General features: G+C 42.7%; 1 protein-coding gene across 1 annotated transcript in view; it reads right to left on the reverse strand.

Moving 5' to 3' along the window:
- LOC139469192 (low-density lipoprotein receptor-related protein 2-like) overlaps positions 1 to 21671 on the reverse strand; it is a 50230-nt gene extending 28559 nt beyond the window's left edge. Inside the window, exons 1-11 of the mRNA XM_071251324.1 lie at positions 21596 to 21671; positions 15093 to 15221; positions 11271 to 11402; positions 10299 to 10421; positions 9260 to 9385; positions 6430 to 6558; positions 5681 to 5791; positions 4858 to 4995; positions 2552 to 2662; positions 1462 to 1566; positions 373 to 541 (exon numbers count right to left, since the gene is read on the reverse strand). Of these exons, the coding sequence (XP_071107425.1) occupies positions 373 to 541; positions 1462 to 1566; positions 2552 to 2662; positions 4858 to 4995; positions 5681 to 5791; positions 6430 to 6558; positions 9260 to 9385; positions 10299 to 10421; positions 11271 to 11402; positions 15093 to 15221; positions 21596 to 21671 (1349 nt within the window). The remainder of the gene's footprint in view (positions 1 to 372; positions 542 to 1461; positions 1567 to 2551; positions 2663 to 4857; positions 4996 to 5680; positions 5792 to 6429; positions 6559 to 9259; positions 9386 to 10298; positions 10422 to 11270; positions 11403 to 15092; positions 15222 to 21595) is intronic.
- Positions 21672 to 21917: the final 246 nt, after the last annotated feature.

Below are 21917 nucleotides of genomic sequence, written 5' to 3' on the forward strand. Positions count from 1 at the left end.
ACAAACCAGTGGTCAAGAGACTGAGCAACGATTCACGTAGGTAGACGATGACACTCAGTCACCTTATTTATTACATTGTCAACACTTCATACATCTGGGATAGAGTTGGGAGGGCTTATTCTGCCCCCGATCTACCCCCATCCCACGTGAGTACAAATAGTCGCATTTTTATGACTTAAACACAGTATTAGCTCTTCCAAGGATTTCTTTTGGTATGACGAGGCCGGGGATCGAAACAGACCTTCCGCTCAATCTTGGCCATATCACGGGATTCCTAGCTCCAAACGCACATATATCTGCGTGCGACTATCGAACCCGGGTCCAAGTGACAACACATTACCCCCACTAGACTATCCACTCTAGTGCACTGACCTCGCTATGGGATCTACAACAATATCCCGGGGAGCCGTGAGCCCGTCTAGGACCGAGGTGCAGAACGCTCCATCCGCCCGACATGCCAGGATAGCCTTCCTCCCATCATCCACAATGTACAGTAGATTGTTCAGCCAGTCATACGTCAGACCTTTCGGAGACTTTAGCCCTGGTTAACAAGATGACATCTGATTTGACTGGCAACTCTGGGTTGTTGGTTTCTTTGTTTATGATTTAGCGCCGCACTGAACTGAAAATTACAGTTATATGGCGGCGGTCTGAAAACAATCGAGTCTGGACCAGACAATGCAGTGATCTACATGAGTAACGATCCACTCAATTGGGATACGATGATATGTATCAACCAAGTCAGCGAGCCTTGTCATCCGATCCCGTTAGTCGCTTCTTAACTACAAGAATGGGTTCCTGAAAACTAATTCTATCGCCGTCTTCAGGTGTTGACAACTATGTTATACCGCGATTGAGTCAGTTCGTCTCATATTGTGAATGTTGAACACCACAGTCGGCAATATTCTAGCTGTACCACGGCAGTCTATAAATGAACGATTACAGCAATATATAGATCTAGACAGATGACACAGAATGGGTTCCAAATGCTGCACACATGCATAGTACATCTGCGTCTTCCTCACGCCCACAACCTGTAACTGCATTTACGGATGCGAACTATCGGTGGAGTCGTTTTGGAGCAGACCAGACCTTGACTTTCAAGGATAGTGGTGAGTTGTGAGAATAGTTCATTAACCGGGGTTTTGGCATAAAATGTTGGCAAATTTGAAGCAGTATTACACTTGTGGTAGTTCAGGATACACCAGAACCATTTCGGAACAAGTCAGACCTTATAACGTTTTTACTTCCGAGTACAAACTTGAATGTACTACTTTCGCTCTTTAAATGCTATTTCAATATGTATTACTGCAACTAGAGTTCAATAGATATAAAACAGTTATATTTAAATCTTTCATAAACAGATCCTCACATCAACATCAGTCAAAATATGTTCAGAAAAATGATTTAGCTACTTATATTATTTAGGAACTGGTTTTACATGCTGGGTGGCATACTGACCGTGAACTACGAGGGATCGATGGTTGTTGCCCAATATGTCAATCGAGAGAACCTGCCTACTATAGCCATCAGTCCAAAAGATCCTCTGGTTGTGGCTGTCCACAGCTGCGAAACAAAGAATTGACACACAGTCATCCATGTCACCGAGTAACCACCCAATCCACTTACGTGGACTCTTGCTTTTCCAGAACTACTGCTGTGAACAAGGGGCTCCTGTGAACTAGATGCACCCAACACCCCATGCTATTGCCCAAACCAGGAACTTTGTTTTTAACGCCGCATTTAGCAATAATCCAGCTACATGACTGTGGTCTGTAAAAAAAAGTCTGGACACACAAACAAGAGATTGGTGTTATCAGCAAAGTCCCAGCAGTCTGGGTAGGATGACACGTAATCAACCAAGTTACCAAGCCTGAGTGAGTGAGGGAGTATGGCTTAACGCCTCTTTTAGCAATATTCCAGCAATATCACGGCGAGGGACACCAAAAATTGGCTTCACACATTATACCCTTGTCGGGAATCAAGCCCTGGTCTTCGGCGTAACGAGCTAACGCTTTAACCAGTAGGCTACTCGACCGCCATTCACCAAGCCTGAACATCTACACTGGTTCCATCGAGTCGTCAAGCATAGGTATATTGGAACTGACTTGCCCCAAGTCTATCGTCCAAAGTGTCATGACTTCACTGATTGTTTGTATCCACGTGTTGCATAGGTGGCCATTCATATGGATTATGTACTTTGACCAACGAGTTTCGAAGATACATGAACTTGCTCAGTGAAAAACTTTAAGGTTAGGAGATATAAGTCTGAGATAGCACTGGAAGCTGCCCTAGTCATGTGCCACCAATATAATCCACACGGTTCAATCTGGCAAAGATCCATACTTGAATATCTGTATTATGATAGATAGATTGTGGAAACCACAACTCACGATCCTTGGTTCCTGTAGGCGTAGGTGCAAATGTACATGAAGATATCTTATCAAGCTTTTCCATTTCCTGCAACAAAGGGTGATGGACGGAAGGATCATAGACCCCACCAATTTACAAGAAGGACACTAACGAAAGTCTGTAAAGAAAGCCTGTTTACCAATGTCAATCACATCTTGAAGGCCATTCTGCAGGCTGTTGTACTGGCCCAACTTGAGGGTGAACGTCCGAATCATGTTCCCGTTGGCCACAATCATCGTTGCTTCTCGTCCTGAAAATATAGCCAGGCATGTCCCCGTAGAATTTATAGGAGCCTGAATTAAATAATAATAGTACTTTTGATGTAGATAAGACTTGAGAGAAGTATCAATTTGTGTAACCTAACCTAAACATTCTAGAAAAACATTTTATGCGTGAAAGGAGAATGCATTTTTCATCTGAATGTGAATATAGCTTTTAAAATTTCAAATGTTGGAAAACAATCCTATAGTCCGTTTGATGCAAAATCGTACGATAACATGCAAAACAGATAAATCAGAAGGCCACAATTCGTCTTAAATGACATGAAAGTTATATATTTGTGACAAGTCGTCACCGTAATTTCACACACTGTCATGAAGTAGAGAAAAAGTTGTTTTACAAACTATCATTTAATTGTCTGTGTTGCAATGTCTCTTGTTACAAGGGGGTCTGTGCAATAAACATAACAGATGAGGGGTATCGCGGAACAAAGGGATAGTCTCAAAACGTCTATTCTTAAATGTTTTCATTGTCACTGGCACCGTTACTGTCAACTGAAATAATAATATTACTGACAGTTCCATGATCTAAACCATCTCTTTTACAATATGAAGCCTTTATTCCGGTCTCAACTCAGACCACAATCAGCACGACCACAATCAGCACGACAAGTCCACGCGGCATGTTATACGAGTGTGTTCGATCCCGGCACGCTCTTGCTGGAGACAATCTCATTCATGGAATAATATACCTACTGATATCATCCATGAACATTCCAGCATATGCCTACTGATATTCTTGCTCCATGAACATTCCAGCATATGCCTACTGATATTCTTGCTCATTCCCGGATACGTAAACCCAAAACACTCGTGTACATTACGGCATATACCGACTACTATCACCCATAACTATTCAGGCATATTGCAACATGGCAGTTTAAACCGTGACAATGTCATGGGCCTATACACGGGTCTACATTGTGTTGTGTGTTCTGTCAGTCTCGATGGTAGCCTATGGGTAAAGCAGCTCTAATATGTTTGTGTCTGAAGTACAACCTAATAACACGTCCACGTACTTGCACAAGGAAGTTCTCTGTTCATTCATCCTTATTTAAAGGATGACGCTCTATTAATGTTCGTGTTTCCAAACAGTAAAACATCAAACATTTTCCACCAGCAATTAATTCCAGACACTTACAAACAAACATAACTGCTACAGACCAAAACACGGATGCAAAATAAAGATGCTGAATTTCGACAATAAAGATAGATGGGGCCTTCAACAATGACAAATCTCAATGAAATAATGTTTGATCTAGAGGAGAATGTGAAGTGTTGGATTCTAACTTAAACGACTACTTCAGCTGAAGAATGTGTCAAGTCACATGAAAAACTGCAGTGTTTAATGAAAATTTACAGTTTTGTTAGTTTTGAACTTTGTTTAATGCGCACTCTGTAACATTACAGCTATATGACGGCGGTCTGTAAATAATCGAGTCTGGACGGGACAATCCAGTGATTGATATCATGAGCATCGATCCACGCAATTGGGATACGATGACATACATCAACCAAGTCAGCGAGCCTGACCACCCGGTCACGTTAGTCGCCCCTTAAGACAGGCATGAATTGATGACATCTTCCCGAGGCAAGTGAATTAACTAACTGCAAAAGTCCAGTTTCAACCCTTGCCGAACAACGCTTGAATTTAGTGGCTCGACCTCAGCGCCACCAGTGGCTATAAAGAGTTATGTCCCTTCTATGTCGCTCCTATTGACCAGATTCCATCTCTCATATCGCATGCATTTGCTTCAACCAATTGGCGGCGCCCAGTCAAGACTGATTGATAATCAAGATATCTTTTGTAGTAATTTTGGTCTTACCTATCGATCTGCATCAAATCATTTGAGCATCTTGATTAAAAACATAAACAGATTTGGAAAACATCTGTCGACACCAGTATTCCAGTTATACCGCGGCGTGTCAGCTTAATGTGGAAGGAAAGCCTGAAGTGATGCAGGTCTCAAACGTTTACCTCTTCGGTGAAACCAACGAGCACGGGTATGGTGCTGACAAACCTAGAAACATAATCGGGGCGAACTGGGATTCGAACCCACAATCACAGGTTTCTGGCCTTGCCCAAGGGACGCAACTCTGCACAGCGAATCGCGGCGCCTTAGACGACTGGGCCACCCGTGCCCCCACATGTATATGGTGTGCCTACCTTTGGCATCACAGCGACTCCCGTCTTTGTTCAGCCTGTAACCATCAATACAGCTGCACCTGTAACTGCCGATGTTATTCTTGCACTCCTGGCTACAGAGTCGGTGTCTCGGAGTCTTATTCGCACACTCGTCAAAGTCTGCATCAAATCACAGGTATGTAAAGGGATAATTAGTTATCAGTGATGCAACTAGTGATAATATCTCAAGGCACACCAGAAAACGTTTCAAATTCTACACGCCCTTCCGGTACCATTAACATTAGGTGAACTGTCCCGGGATCCTTGATTATGCAAGAGTGAGTGAGAATATCAGTTACATGGTTACAACTTGTATGTTTGTTTGTTTGTGTGTTGTTTAACGCCGCACTCGGCAATATTCCAGCTATATGACGGCGGTCTGTAAATAATCGAGTCCGGACAAGGCAATCCAGTGATTGATATCATGAGCATTGATCCCCGCATTTGGGATACCATGACATGCATCAACCCAGTCAGCGAGTCTGACCACCCGATCCCGTCAGTCGCCTCTGACCGCAAGCATGGGTTGATGAAGACCTATTCTAACCCTGATCTTCACGGGTCTCTTGTATTTGAAACCACAATCAGCGTTACTGGCATGGCTTGGGGACAAGTCTACACGGTCTGTTTGGGATATGAGTTTGTTCGATCCCAGCACGCTCTTGCTGGGGACAATCTCATTCATGGAATAAAGCCACTTATTTGGAAAGTTCTTCTTCATAAATACATTAACACGTTTTCCCCCGATATGTCCTGCGTAACAGATTATATTTTAGAATCTTTACATTAACAATTCTAAACCTACCTCTGCATCTTTTTCCATCAGCGAGCAGACGATAGCCCTTCAAGCACGTGCAGGTAGCGTTGAGCCCTGTTTTCGTGCAGCCGTGTTCACACTCGTGTTGAGAACAGAATGCTGGGAAGTCAATTTCCAGAGGTAAGGTGAGGTGGGTAGAGGTGGGTAGAGGTCGGGTGGGGTTTAAAGTGGCGCCTGAGATATAGCGACGTGTCCGGACTAATGGTCATCTTATGGTGACATACTGAGATACCATGCCGCAGTTTAACATGAATACCCTACTCAGACACAGTATACTGATTCGCAGCCGACCAGTCCTTGTTTTAGCCCCTTAATGTACAGTGACTACGGCTGTAAGCTGTGCATCCGTTGTGCATAGTTTAATATTTATTACCATTATTATCTGAAACAATGTTCCCCTTTCACACAGGGTACTGAAGGCCAAGACCTAAACCGTCAATCTCAAAGGCGTGTACGTCCTTTAACGCTACACCAATAGGCGTGTGCGTCCTTTAACGCTACACCAATAGGCGTGTACGTCCTTTAACGCTACACCAATAGGTGTGTACGTCCTTTAACGCTGCACCGATTGGTGTGTACGTTCTTAAGCGCTACTCCAATTTATGTATACGTCCTTCGACGTACAATCAAATCAATCACACCATGATATTAAGTGTGTACTCACACAGAAAATAGAGACCATATAAATGGGACGCAAAGGCAAGCTTTACATTAAATTATCAATCTTCCCAACTTACTGCAGTTGCTTTCATCCGACTGGTCGGTGCAGTCCACCTTGCCATCACACTCTTTGCCCCCGTCCATGCACTCAAGGCCATCCTTACACAGAAACATTCCCCGGGCCTTGGTGCACTGAGACCGAATGGCTGAAAGAAGACATTTGAAAACATCGATTGTTCTTCAGATGACATGCCGTGGGACAGGAAGCAGTACAACGTCGTTTATAAATGTTAACCTGTTTTCCACGCAACCCCTACATCGGAGAACACTGAATGTTTGTTTGTTTGTTGTTAAACGCCGCACTCTGCGATATTCCAGTTATATGACGGCGTTTACCACTTTACTGACAAACCAAAATGTCATGATCAGTGCGAATCTGGGAGTCGAACCCACGCTCATAATCTTGCGCGTTTGTCAGTTTTAGTGCTATCTTTTGTAATATATGTTCAGGCCTTGCGCAGGGATACAAATATAACCGGAGTGATTGTGTGACATATGCCGACAAGACAAAGTCTTCATGTTGGTATTAAACACTGATTTGTAACTTTAATTGGTGAGATGAAATGGGGTTTAAGATCGCGTTCAAGATTATTTCACTTATATAGCGACGTACGTAGTTGCTCGCACTTGCCGGACTAAGGCCGGTTTTATAGTGCTAGCCCACTGAGATACCATGCCGCAGTTTAACATGAATGACCTACTCAGACATATTTTACTGAACAGTCCTTGTTTTATCCCTTTAATGCCGAGCGCCAGGCAGGGTAACAAGTACCATCTTTTAACGCATTTTGGTATGACGCGGCCGGGGATCGAACTACCGACCTTCCGCTCTCCAGGCAGACACTGTATCCTTGGAGGCGGTCAGCAGCTACAACACCAAACTCACTGTCTCCCACTCGCGTAGTATTCAAGTCCTGTTCTACTTTGTATTCCTTAAACGCGTACATATAAAACAACCCATCGACCGGAGTGGTACCGATTCATAAAAAAGTAGGAGTTTCAGGTCTAGTCCATATATAGCATTATTCCAGCAATATCACGGCAGAAATAGGCTTCACACATTGTACTGATGTAGTACCCGGATCATCGACATGACGAGCGAATTCTTTTACCACCTGGGTATGAAATAACACTAGCACTGCCACAGTGGACTTAGCATTCTGTGCCAATGGCATTGGCGTCTAATAATTAAACCACTCGATCCCCCATTCTTTCAGTGTTTTTCTCGAGTGGTAACGTGTTGACATTTTGAAATATCTAGTGCCATTTGGACAGCTCTTTCAAGTTGGTTTATCTCTCAAAAGAGTTAAGTCAGTAAGGCGATTTTGAGTGAGAAAGAAACATCATCGGTTGAAAGCGCCAGTTAAATCTGTAGATGATGGCAGCAATTGAACACTCCATAGACGTAATCTTGATTTAGACGGACAAAGAATCCCAACATAAACGACTTCCTTGTGCAGATTGGATGATCAATGTTGGCTGGAGAATTTATGGTTTCATCAGCAGGAAGTTGGTGAAACTCTTTGAAAAATCAGACTTCTGTGGCTCTGTCCCCGAGGACCGACGGTTATACGTGTTTTTGTAGATGACATTGATTGAGTAGGGTTTTACGATGTTTTTAATATTTCACCAATAGCACGGAGGGAACGTACATGCTTCACATCCTGTTTCCGTGTGGGAGAAGCCATCCCTGGCTTTAGACGTGACGAGTCAATGCTACAACAACTAGGCTTCCCCGCAGCCAAGTGAGTGAGTGAGTTAGTATGGTTTTACGTGTATGGTGTGTGTGCTTCCTTGATGCCTATTTTTAGTGCAGTTTAATACTCACAGTATACGACTCCGAGCAGACCAGTCCTTGTTTTATCTCTTTATGCCGAGCGCCAGACAGGGTAACAAGTCTTTTAACGACTTTTGGTATAACGCGACCGGGAATTGAACCCTGGGACTTCGGCCCTCCAGGCAAACGATCTACCACAAGGCCACGGAACTGGCCGCATGTGAATAAACGAATCTGGCCGCATGTTAATTAACGAACCTGGCCGCATGTGAATTAACGAACCTGGCCGCATGTGAATTAACGAACCTGGACGCATGTGAATTAACGAGCCTGGCCGCATGTAATTGAGCCTAGATCCTGCAAACCGGAGACAAATTATGATGTCGATCCACGGCAACGATACACGATGACGCTTGAATTGGATTTATTTTTTTACTTCGCTTTCAGCAATATTCCAGCATTATAATGTGGCTTCACACATTCATTGGGCATCGAAACCGGTGAGGTAGCCATTAGTCTATCGGGACAGTGTCCGCACAGAGGCGTAAAGCACAATACGACGTAAGAAACAAAGAAATAAATTCACACATTGTACCACATTCACACAGAACCGAACCCGAGTCAAAGAGAGAGAAGAGAGCACGGCTCCATCAGGGCACCATGCGACCAGTCGAGCTGAAATCAAATCAACCTACACCTGACAGCGTTTAATGGCGTCCGATCGATGTACCAAACGGGTTCAAGGTTATACTATAATGGGAGGGTCCTTGCTATATGACGGCGGTCTGTAAATGATCGAGTCTGGACCAGACAATCCAGTGACTGATATCATGAGCATTGAACTACGCAATTGGGATACGATCACATGCATCAACCAAGTCAGCGAGCCTGACCACCCCATCCTGTTAGTAGCCTTTTATAGACAAGCATAGTCGCCTTCAACGGCAAGCATGTGTTGCTGAAGACCAATTCTAACCCGGATCTTCACGGGTCCCGGTTTTAAGGGGTACGGGGTGTAGGGTAGGGTATATTGGCCATAGATCTTAATGGTGTACGTGTGTACTACTTACCGCACTCGGGGCCGGCCTCATCCGCGCCGTCGTCACAGTCCGGCTTGTTATCACACCTCTGCGACTGGATCAGACAAACCAGCCGCGTGCTGTTGGGGCACTGGTACAGGCCAGGTGGACAGGGGCCTGGGGAGAGTGAGGGAGTATAGTTTTACGCCGCTTTTAGCAATATTCCAGCAATATCACGGCGGGGGACACCAGAAATGGGCTTCACACATTGTACTCATGTCGGGAATCGAACCGGGGTCTTCGGCGTGACGAGCGAACGCTTTAACCACTAGGCTACCCGACCGCCCCGCCTGGGGAGAGAATCCCGGAGGAAGATCTAGACATTCTTGTATTGTTTTTTTTAATGGAGTGAGTGAGTTCGGTTTTACGCCGCTTTAACAGTATTCCAGTTAAATCCCGGCGTGTCAGCTTAATGTGGGAGGAAAGCGTGAAGTGATGCAGGACGTTTACCACTATGGTGAACCACGAGGATAGCTGTGGTGCCGACAAACCAAGATTGGGTGGTTGGTTGGTTTGTTGTTTAACGCCGCACTCAGCAGTATTCCAGCTATATGACGACCGTCTGTTAATAATCAAATCTGGGCCAGACAATCCAGTGATTGATATCATGAGCATCGATCCTCGCAATGTGGGATCGATGACATGCATCAACCAAGTCAGCAGCCTGACCACCCGATCCCGTTAGTCGCCTTTTACTATAAGCATAGTCGCGTTTTACGACAAGCATGGGACAAACCAAGAAACAAACGGGTTTGGGGCGTGTCCAAGGACGCAACTTTGCACGGCGAAATGCGGTGCCTTAGACGACTGGGGTACCTGTGCCCCCTTGTGTTATGGATTCCTTTCAATTGTGTTAGGCTGTAAAAGAAAGTTCAATGATGACCCCTATCCAAATCAGTTGTCTAACGGCACGCAAAGAGTGTCGGGGCTTCTGTAAAAGGACCCAAAGGGGCACATATTTAGAAATTCTAACATCAGCAGAGTTGTCATCACGATGGGTATGGTGAAGCTGACAATGTCGATCACGTACACTTGCTCTCGTCGGTTTCGTCCATACAGTCCGCAGATCCGTCACAACGCCAGTCTAGAGGAATACAGCTACTTCCGTTGTCACACCGGAACTCGGCAGCAGTGCAGTTCTTGGTAGTCAAGGCTGGAATGAAATAATTCCAAACCCATTCATAGTCTTACACAGCTCAGTTGTTATGACAGGTTATATCTGTGTGGCCTGTAAATGCCCGAGTGTTGGCTAGGCAAATCAATGTCTGATATGAGCAGCGTCCACTACGGTAGGGGTACCATGACACAAAGTCATTGTTGTTTAACGCCGCACTCAGCAATATCTCAGCTATAAGACGACATCTGTAAATAATCGAGTCTGGACCAGACAATCCAGTGAAGGACGTCATGAGCATCGATCCACCAATTCTAATCCCAGATCAGTTTTAATTGAGGATCTGGGCCTTTCCATGTAAGGGACTACCATTTGATAGAATTTCAAGCCCTCCCAAGACTATCGAAATATATATATATATATATTGTCCCAGAAAGAAATCAGGAATCGTCTGCCACAAAACAAATATTGATCCAAGATGTGTGTTTTCAAAATATACAGGCTCATGGCTTTAATTTTAAACTATCTAGCCTCCAAACATAACACCAACACTCTCCTCACTCACTCATTAGACAGTGTGTGAATTGTGTTTTACAGCACATTCAGCAAATTCTATAAACAATCGCCATGGATCGTTGCTCGTACTGTCAACCACTTGGTACAGAGCCTGACAGTACGAGCATCGATCCACGTCCCTCAATGGGTCAGTCAGGTCACACATGGCGATCCTTATTTTAGTTCATTCAAGCATGGGTACCGGCCATCAACTTCGCCAGGGACTGGATGAAACATGGAGAAAACATGGAGAAAACAAGCATGTTACAAGGAATCCTTACCAGCAATTGAGCATCTGGATGTTTCAGTGTTAGAATATTGAGGATAGCTCACCGCGTAAGGGGCAGTTGTTTTCATCTGAGCGGTCCATGCAGTCGTCGTGGCCGTCACACCACAAATCCCTGCTGATACAGCGCTTGTTGCTGCACAGGAACCAGCGACTCTGGTCCATACACTCCCGGGAACCTGTAGTCAGTGAGGCAGTGGACTGTAGGCGTGTACCGCACCGTCATATCACGGCGTGTTAGACTATACACGTTGTGTGAAAGTGACGCATGTCTATGAGGTGAAACCGAAAAGCAAAAAAGGTATGTGGCCGAGTTTTGTTTTTTGTTTAACGCCGCACTCAGCAATATTCAAGCACTCAGCATCGATCCACGTAATTGGGATACGATGAGATGCATCAATTAAGTCAGCGAGCATGACCACCCGATCCCATTAGTCGCCTCTTACGACAAGCATGGGTTGCTGAAGACCTATTCTACCCCAGATCTTCACGGGTCCCACGCAATTGGAATGCGATGACATGCATCAGCCAAGTCGGCGAGTCTGACCACCCGACCCCGTTAGTTGCCTTTTACGGAAAGCGTGAGTAGCTGAAGACCTATTCTTCCCCGGAACTTCACGAGAGCCGTCGCTTTGAACGGTATGTCAGTTATATCAAAGCGTGTCACCTTGATTTGGAAGGAATGTTGGTTCAGTAACAAACAATGTTTTATTGGTTTGGACAATAGTAAATAGTTTTAATATATACTCAATCGGGACAGGACATATGCATGACGTATTTATGATACTGTATCCTTTGATAAAACAATAAGTGTCGATAACTATTTGGATAGGATTTTCTTAATACATTTTTTAAAAACTAACGTTTTGTAGTAATCATTCGATTGTAAACTCAGGAACATAGTATATACACATTACACTAATACGTCTTATAATAAAACTTAGGAACGACGTGAACATTCTTCTGTTTTGCCGAATATCGTTTTCTTCACACTGTGTAAACGGGAAAGGACTGTTGCTTGGTCGAGCTGACCAACCGTTTAGTATACATTGTATACAAATAATATTTGTTCTGCAATCCTTTGTCATCAGATCGGACAGTCAAACACCCATATTTCCTCAGAGCTTTAGAAAAGTCAAAAGTGTGTGCCATTATTTATATCGATGATGCTGTCATATTGATATCAAGCGATTATCCGTCATTAGAGTGTTCAAAACGTCAAAACAAGTATCGCTGATAGATACGCGATACACTGATGACTTTCCATTTACAAATGAAGCAAAAACATTTCGTTCTAACCGACAGTGATATACGGAGGAACCAACATGTTTGTCTTCAAACTAATAGCATGGGTTTTCTATCGGTTTCTATTTTGGAGAAAAGACTTCAAATGTTGATGATGAATGTCTTTTTGGAAAGCTCTCCACAGACTGCGTAATACATAATTTCACAACTTCGCTAGTAAACGTGAACAGAATATCCATCCACTACATTCTGTCAATAGGAAAAGTCATTCTATGCCCATGTATGGAGATTTTATTTGATGTGAACCCATTATTATAAATTAAGACAGAAATCTTAAGGTAAAAGGTTCACACAAATAGCAAATATTTCAAATCCCATACTACACCAACATTTCTCTTAGCCCATGTCAAAATAGCTGCATTGGAAATTCTAAAATAAACATTTCTAAAACTCCTTAATATCAAATGACACCAGTTCTGTTCTGTTCAGTATGTGCTTTATATATAGACATGCAATGTTTGGCAAATAAATATTTCGGGAAATAATGCCCAGTAATACAAATTTCTAAAATTCATAAATAGCAAAAGGCAACAATTCAGCATGTGTCTGATAGATGTGGAAAATTTCATCCGGAATCGAACCCTACCCTTACTGTTTTCTAAGTCCAACTTGTTGCCATGGAAACGTAAAAAATAAAAATTCCTAAATAGCAAAAGGCACTAGTTCAGTATGTGCCTGGTAGACATGCAAAGTTTTGTAAGAAGTATTTAACGGTTTTTGAGTTACGGTCCGGAAATGAACACCACCCTTATAGAACCTAAGTCCAACTTGTTGCCATGGAAACGTAAATAATAAAAATTTGTAAAATTCCCCAATAGCAAAAGGCACCAGTTCAGCATGAGTCTGATAGACATGCAAAGTTTCGTAGAAAAATATTTAACGGTTTCTGAGTTATGCTCCGGAAACGATTTCGGGACGCACGCACACACACGGACGAAGTTATGCAGGTCTCAGACGTTTACCACTTTGGTGAAACCCACGAGCACGGGTATGGTGCTGACAAACCTAGAAACATAATCGGGGCGAACCGGGATTCGAACCCACAATCATAGGTTTCTGGCGTGCCCAAGGGACGCAACTCTGCATAGCGAATCGCGGTGCCTTAGACGACTGGGCCACCCGTGCCCCCTTTTCCCACGTAGCACCAAGCATCATTACAAGTCTGTGGAACCGTTATCAGACACAGGGGACAACACGTGATCTTTCCTAGATCCGGTTGACCATATGTCACTACTGGAGCACAGGACAAATTCATACGGCTACGTCACTTACAGGAAGGAACAACCACGGCCACCTCTACAGCTACAGCAGGATTGCGTAGGTTATCAGCCCAGTGAGGAACCGTTTAAGCGCGGAAGATATTCGCACTAGACAACCAGTTCGAGGTGTCATTTTGACGGATCTACATCGCCAGCTGCGACGTCAATGCTGTCAAGGTCACAGAGTATGGCTTCAACTGCGACGGAGACAAGAGTGGTTTAGTAAGGAGTCACGTTTTTTATGCTTTGCCGTTTGGATGGTAGACGTGTTTACAGGCGTCTCGGGGAACGTTATGCACAAAACTGCATACTCATTGGAAGTGAACAGATTTGGTGGCGGTTGTGTGATGTGGGCAGCCTACACTGGTAGAACATACTTAGTGCAAGTTCTGGGGAATCTAACGTCACAACGTCACACGGATGAGATTCTCCGGCCAAACATCCTTTCCCATGATGCAGCAAGCGAACGGCCGACCGCGACGGGCAAGACTGACGACGGACGTTTGGAGGAATGTAAACATCCAGGTCCTGCCATGGCCCTCCAGGTCTCCTGATTTAAACCCAATCGAACATTTATGGGGTGCACTGGATCAATTGCGAGCATGTCAGTAACATCAGAAGCTCTGACAGTTGGCACAAGCACCGGACTGCACGAAGAGCGGGTAAACATTCCCCACGCCACGATTCGGGGACTGATTGCTTCCAATCAGTTTTGGACTCTAATGGGGCCATACACGATATTGAGCACAGATGACCTTCACCTCGAACATCTATGAGTGCCATATGCAACCTGGATCAATGAGAATGAACATTTTTAACACTCGATTGCCATGTGTTAATTTTTACGATATATGAAATATACATCTAAAATCACTTTTGCGTTTCTTAATGCCGAGTATGTTTTGGAATGAAGCGGACGGGAATCGAACGACCGACCTATCGTTCTCCAGGCAGACGCTCTATTCACTAGATCACGGACATTCTTAAGATTCCGGGGTAGAACAACAACCCATGCTTGCCGTAAAAGGCGACTATGCTTGCCGTAAAAGGCGACTATGCTTGCCGTAAAAGGCGACTTACAGGATCGGGTGGTCAAGCTCGCTGACTTGGTTGATACATGTCATCGATCCCAAATGCGTAGATCGATGCTCATGATGCCAATCACTGGATTGTCTGGTCCAGACTCGATTATTTTACAGACCGTCGTCATATAGCTGGAATACTGCTGAGTGCGGCGTAAAACAACAAACCAACCAACCAGCATTCTTGAGAACTCATTACTGAATATCTTGTCGACGCTCTAACCTCTTTGCACGCACTCTCTCTCGTCCTCTCCATTTTTGCAGTGTTCTTCCCCGTCACACCAGAGATCGGCAGCCAGGCAGGTGTTGTCCTCGGTACATCGTCGCTCAGACGCGGAGCAGTTGACGGGACCTCAAAATAAATTAGCATGTGAAATCAGCAGCTTTATATGATAAACTATACAAGATTTACACAGAAAACAACAACCAATACTATCTTAAGGAAGAGAATTTAAGAATGTCAACTTCTTTATGAGGAACACAACGTTTCGGAGTATAAATTATGGATGTCAACTTCTTTATTATGAACGCATACTCCTTCAAGTGAAATGATGGAGTAAGCATATACTCCTAAACCTTGTGTTCCTCATAATAAAGAAGTTGACATCCATAAATTATATTCCTTACGTGTATCAATTCTAAATGCTATTCACAGACTTCATACTATCTTGTTTACTTTCAAACAATTTTAATAAAATTCACTCACCTGTCAATTTACGTAAACAATAGGATCGTGCCTATCCAACACATGATGGCAACAAACACCGTTTTCGTTTTCGAAATTCATTTGTTATAACATCAGTTGAAGCCATTACTGATATCAAAGGAATGAATATTGTTTTACGCCAGTCCGTCATATTACAATATCAAGACGGCCTGTAAGTTATCGAGTCTGGACCTGTCAACAATCTACCCAGGGTATCTTGACGCGAAATCGGCCCGGTCACCGTCACATGTGGTAACCACTTTATCTCAGTGTAGCCGGCTCGTGCAAGTTCAGGGACCCTACTCTGGCCCGCAATCACCACTGAACTGAACTTTATATCACTCAAGGCTACAAGCTATAGCATGTTGAGGGTTAACAGATCAATATATACACATACATGGCGGCAATATGTACAATAGTCACTTAAAAGCATTTTATCATCCAAAACTGGCTTCAACAGGAGATATCCTTGGGTGAGATCAAGCGATATCTACATTGTAGATATCGCTGCAATGAAATTGCATCACAATGCTTTGTAGACCATTGTGACGTCATTGGTTACCATGACATCACAATCAAATGACATCACTAATGGTTCTGCAGCTGTTAGCAGTACTTTTTACACTTATGACACGTTTATTACCGCCTACAAACTGAAAAGGTTGGAAGAATGATGTTGGATGATAAATAAAATCTCACCCTCGTGTCTTTTGATATCAAACATATCAACACTCATTAAGAAAAGTGGAAAAAACTCTGAGGCTTGCCGAGCAGTTTTTCCACTTTTATCAACTCGTGTTGATATATTTGATATCTAAAGACACGAGGGTGAGATTCTCTATATACTACATTTTCAGAAAATTTATAAGGTTCATGGTAGGTTTATCTTTACATTAAAACAATTTCACTAGTTTTGAAATTGAAGGTTTTTTTGTATGATATGAATAGATATATGTTGAGCGACAGGTAACAAACTTTTCACAACATTAAGAGGGGGCACGGGCGGCCCAGTCTTCTGAGGCGCCGCGATTCGCTGTGCAGAGTTGCGTCCCTTGGGCACGCCAGAGACCTATGATTGTGGGTTCGAATCTCGGTTCGCCCAATTATGTTTCTAGGTTTGTCAGCACCATACCCGTGCTCGTGGGTTTCACCGAAGTGGTAAACGTCTGAGACATGCATCACTTCGGGCTTTCTTCCCACATTAAGCTGACACGCCGTGATATAACTGGAATATTGTTAAAAGCGGCATTAAACCCAACTCACTCACTCACAACATTAAGATACTCGTTAGCAATATCATTGCATGTACAGAATGGACATGTCCTTTAACTGGTGGTATTGTATTGTTGTCCAGCGAGCGTTTTCAATTGGTAGCCTGTGACAAGACAGTCTAAAATGTAACAGTAGCATGTGGTATTTTTTGGGTAAATTATCCAGGTGGAATTGTTTTAATTTCATATTTGATAAGTTTATAGAACCTAGATTTTAAGGATGCCCCCATATCAGAGTGCCATTGTTGGATTACCTGATCTTCAAGACATTTAAAATATGCTGGTACCCATAGAGATTTATTTATCCAAAAGGCATTGTAACCGGATATGAAAAGAATATTTAAATTACTGAAATCCAGTTGTCAGAATAATTGTTATTGCATTTATCAAGCAATAATGTTTTATACATATTAGAGGATGTTTTTGACATTTTCCAGTGATTAATTTTGCCCAGAAAGCAATCATTTTACTTTTTATAGTGATGTAAAGTGGTTTGCGTACCGTTTCTGTCTCCAACATATAAGGTGGTACTGTTTCCGATACGTAACACTTTCATATTAAAATCAAGGTGAATCTTCTCCATTATAGAGCATTTTTCAAGTTAGGATGGAGGATTATGATAGCATCAAATAATTTTAATTGGCAGGTTATCGAAAGGTTATGTAATCTAGCTTTGGTCAAATTGAGATGCATTGCCTATGATGCTTTCTCTCACAATAATTGCTGAGTGGAATAGAATGTAGAGGACTTTTTGAAAGTTACTCCAAGGTACATGTATTTATTCACATGTTCTAAAACAACACCATTAACAGTAAACAGTAGAATAATCTCTTTGTTCCACCAAATATGGTAATTTTACATTTGTCAATATTTATTCTCAGCTTCCCTTTACCGCAAAACGTCTCATATACTAAGAATCTCTGAAGGTCATCCTTATTTGTAGCTAAAAAAGCAGAATCATCAGCATATAGAAATGCGAATTACTCAATGAACACATTCAGAGACGTGTCGTCATAACAATTCCATCACAATTCTTTTCAGTTAGCAATTCCTCAAGGTCATTCAGCAATAAAGAGAAAAACAAAGGCGACAGGTTTTCACCTTGACGTACACCTTTCAGATATTGAAAGGATTCTGTGGATATTCCTTTGCTTGAAATACATGATTTGATATTGCTATACATGGAGTATATTATTTGACATTTTCCATTTATCCCATAGTTAATAAGTCTTAGCTATAATCCCTGTCACCAGGCGTTGTCGAAGGCTTTTTCAAAACAATGAGCACAGAAAAGATTTTTCTTTTATGTTTTCAAAATATGAATATGGCTACATATTAAAGATGTGGCCACTCGTAGAATATACCTTCCGTAATCCTTAATTTCAGACAGGGTTTCAGTGTAATCGAGAAACGAAATTAGTAAATGACTTGCTCAGACACGATAGGAGTGTAATGGGTCTATAATTCTTAGGGTCATCAAAATCTCCTTTCCTTTTATAAATGGGTCTTATGGTACCATTAAACCAATATGTTGGAGAACAGCCCGAATCTAAGATTTTAGTAAATACATCTGTGCATATACTTAAGTTTTGATATGCTCATTAATTATATTGTCGCATCCACTGGCTTTATCAATTTTTAATTCATTAACAGCAACAGCAATTTCAGCTGCCGTAAATGGTCTGTCCAGATATTCTTTTGCTTGAGTAAAAGCAGGGTTTAAAGTCATGATCACCTTCATCATTTACTTCACCATCTGTATTAAGTTCTTTGAAATACTCATACAGCTTGTCAAGCGGGGTATTCGTTCATCTTCCACGGAGACAAGCATGGGACTGGGAAATGCTCTGCACAGGAATCCCCACCGTGAGACACGCTGTTCGTAGCAGATACCAACCTGCCCTGAATACCAACGGGGAGACATGCAGTGCGTGACGGAGAGAGAGAGAGACCGGACTGATGCCGATTTATAGTGCTGACCCACTGAGATACCATGCCGCAGTTAAACATAAATACCCTACTCAGATACAGCATTCTGACTCCGAACCGGCCACTCCTTGTTTTAGACCCTTATTGCCGAGCGCCAGACAGGGTAACAACAAGTACCTTCCGCTTCCGCACTCCGGCCGGACGCTCTACCACCAGGCGGGGGCGGTCAGTCGACAATTTTAAAAAGAAAATACTATAATAGTCCTCGTTTCATAGTGTTATTGTTTATATTTCCATTATATACAAATACTGATTTCCATGATGTCAAGTGCATATTTAAATAGAATGACCTATCTGATTTTACCATGAGCATAGTGGTTACAGTTGAGTTACCTTGAGCTGAGTAGTTACCGTTCAAGTAGTTCGTGTTTCAAATTATCAACATTCAACCGTCTATTTTTCAAACGTGTCTGTTAGTATTACCTGATGATGAAAACCTCGCTGTTAAACATCCTATTTTAGATTAAGTTTAAAAACTGTGCTTGAGAAATACTTGACAACATCCAAGTGCTCCACTCTTGTTCTGATACAAACGTGCCTGTACGCCGATACCGTACATACCCCATTATACCGACCCACCACGGTAATATTGTACGGGATTACAAGCCCAGGTTTCTTCGTTTAGCCAGTGTGCATTGCTACTTGAGGCTTCCAAGTTGGTTATATTGATACAGGGATCGACCTTCCTTACTCATAGCATCCAGGAAAGTTAGTTACCTCATGGCACCGCCTTAACGTTGTTTGTGTGTTTGTTGTTTAACGCCGCACTCAGCAATAAAGTCTCAGTCTGTAAATAATCGAGTCTGCGAATTCCGGCACGTGAGAACTAAGCGTCACCCTACCCCCACGGCCTCAGACCCGAGAAGATCCGGGGTAGAATAGGTCTTCAGCAACCCATGCTTGCCGTAATAGACGACTATGCTCGTCGTTAAAGGCGTTTGGGTGGTCAGGCTCACTGACTTGGTTTGATGCATGTCATCGATCCCAATTGCGTGGATCGATGCTCATGATATTAATCACTGGATTGTCTGGTCTATACTCGATTATTTACAGACCGCCGTCATATAGCTGCAATATTGCCGAGTGCGGCGTTAAACAACAAAACAAACCAACCAACCAACCCACGGCCTCAGCAGACAATTATGTACGAATCTTTAACTAGTTTTGACGTTCATGTGTGAAAATAACATTTGAGCTCTTTGGGCATTGAGGGATCATACAAGATCTCTTTTGTCAATATATCATTACAAAAAATATTTTACCCGCAAGTCAGCTCATCGACCAATTCCGTAGAAGTAAAAAATAATAAAGAGCTTAAGATGACGACAATGGATGATTTGTCACGACAAAAACTCAGAAGAGTCATCATGCATTGCAATCGGATAGCACGCCCACAATGTACAAGAAGTATACAATTAAATTTTATAATATTGTAACAAGCTCACAAGAAGAAACAATCATTCATCTTATTGACCAAGACAGCCATAATAGTTCAAAATATCATTTTATGTAGATGCTTGCGCAAACGAGCCTCGAACACGAGATTTACGGTAATGAGCGAGGTAATAAATTGACAATCTGCAAGTCGTGACGTGACAAGATGGATGGAAGAACTACATCAGCGAAATCAACAGTGCAGTGCATGACAATTATTGTCAACATGACGGCTGGGGGGACCTAGCGCCCACGATATCGTTTGTGGTGATTGTCGAGTTAAATGCGGATCATGTAAGGCCAAATCCTATCTAAGTGTCATCGCACTTCATTTCCAACTTGACGAAAGCTCTGAATAACAGGTTGGAAGTCGGGTCCCTATCGTCAGTCAATTGTCTGGGGCCTGGGAGAAGGCTATCGTATGAAGAGATGACTTGGCTTGTGATATAAGGCCAAAATATAGATTTAAGTCTTCGTGAGTGTTCCTGGCGATTAGTGAGTGAGTGAGTTTGGTTTAACGCCGCTTTGAACACCTTTTAAGTTGTATCATAGCGTGGCATCTTTCTGTTGGGGGAAAGCCCGAAGTGATACAGGTCTTAGACGTTTACCATGTTGGTGAAACTGGTATGGGTATGGTGCTGACAAACCGAGAAACCTGATCTGGGCGAACAGGGATTCTAACCGACGATCATAGTTTTCTAACCGTCGATCATAGTTTTCAGCGAATTGCGGTGCCTCAGACAGCTGGGCCACCCGTCGAAATCGAAATCTAAAGGCTCCGGGTGCCATGTGCTAGCAGAGGAAACACATTGATATAATAATAATAATAATAATAATAATAATGATGATGATAATGATATTTTTATAGAATGGTTTTCATAAACAAAACATTGAAGGTATGTTGCCCTTTCATTACTTTAAGAAATCAATTGGTAAATATTGTCTCTGAAATTATGTCAGCTCTTAAAAGACGCATGTGTTTGACTATCTGGTGAGACAAAGCGGATTCCAGGTGCCACCACCGTCAGATCTCGCGCCGACCCGTCCCCGACCCCGACCAACCCCACTTTGTGCCAAAGAACATCGATAACTTATGTTATTAACAGCGTATATGTGTAAAGACTTGAATTGCAGCAACCCCTTGAGGGGATCTTTGATAAGGATAACAATGAATAAGTGCTGATATTTCATTGATAAGTTTCATATAATCACACTGACAGTGAATTGAGTGAGCGATGAAATGCTATCAGAGAATTACAAAACATCAATCATAGTGAAGCGTGAGAAAAGTATTCTATAATAAATCGTACTGTAAGTAATACTTACTTTTCGAGAAGAAAAAGGCATTTGCCGATGATAAGAAACATAGCAACACGAAAATACATGCACGTGTTGAAGCCATGTCACTTGGCACGAGCACTAACGAATCACCCGACTTCCCTAAACACAGTGCGTCGCTCAACTGTACGGCGCAGCGCGAGCTATGACGTCATCTTGCATGGACTTCACGTGCGTCCCTCGGTAAGGCGACCGGGTGCATGATCCCTCGTATTTCATGTGTTCACGACAACAATTAACGTGTCAATATCGATTGTGAAAACTTGTTTATTGGTTTTAGGTGAATTATTTCCAGAAGAAAAATGTTTGT

This window comes from Haliotis cracherodii, unplaced genomic scaffold (assembly GCF_022045235.1).
Source record: "Haliotis cracherodii isolate W230 unplaced genomic scaffold, xgHalCrac1.p SCAF_2, whole genome shotgun sequence".
Lineage (NCBI taxonomy): Eukaryota > Metazoa > Mollusca > Gastropoda > Lepetellida > Haliotidae > Haliotis > Haliotis cracherodii.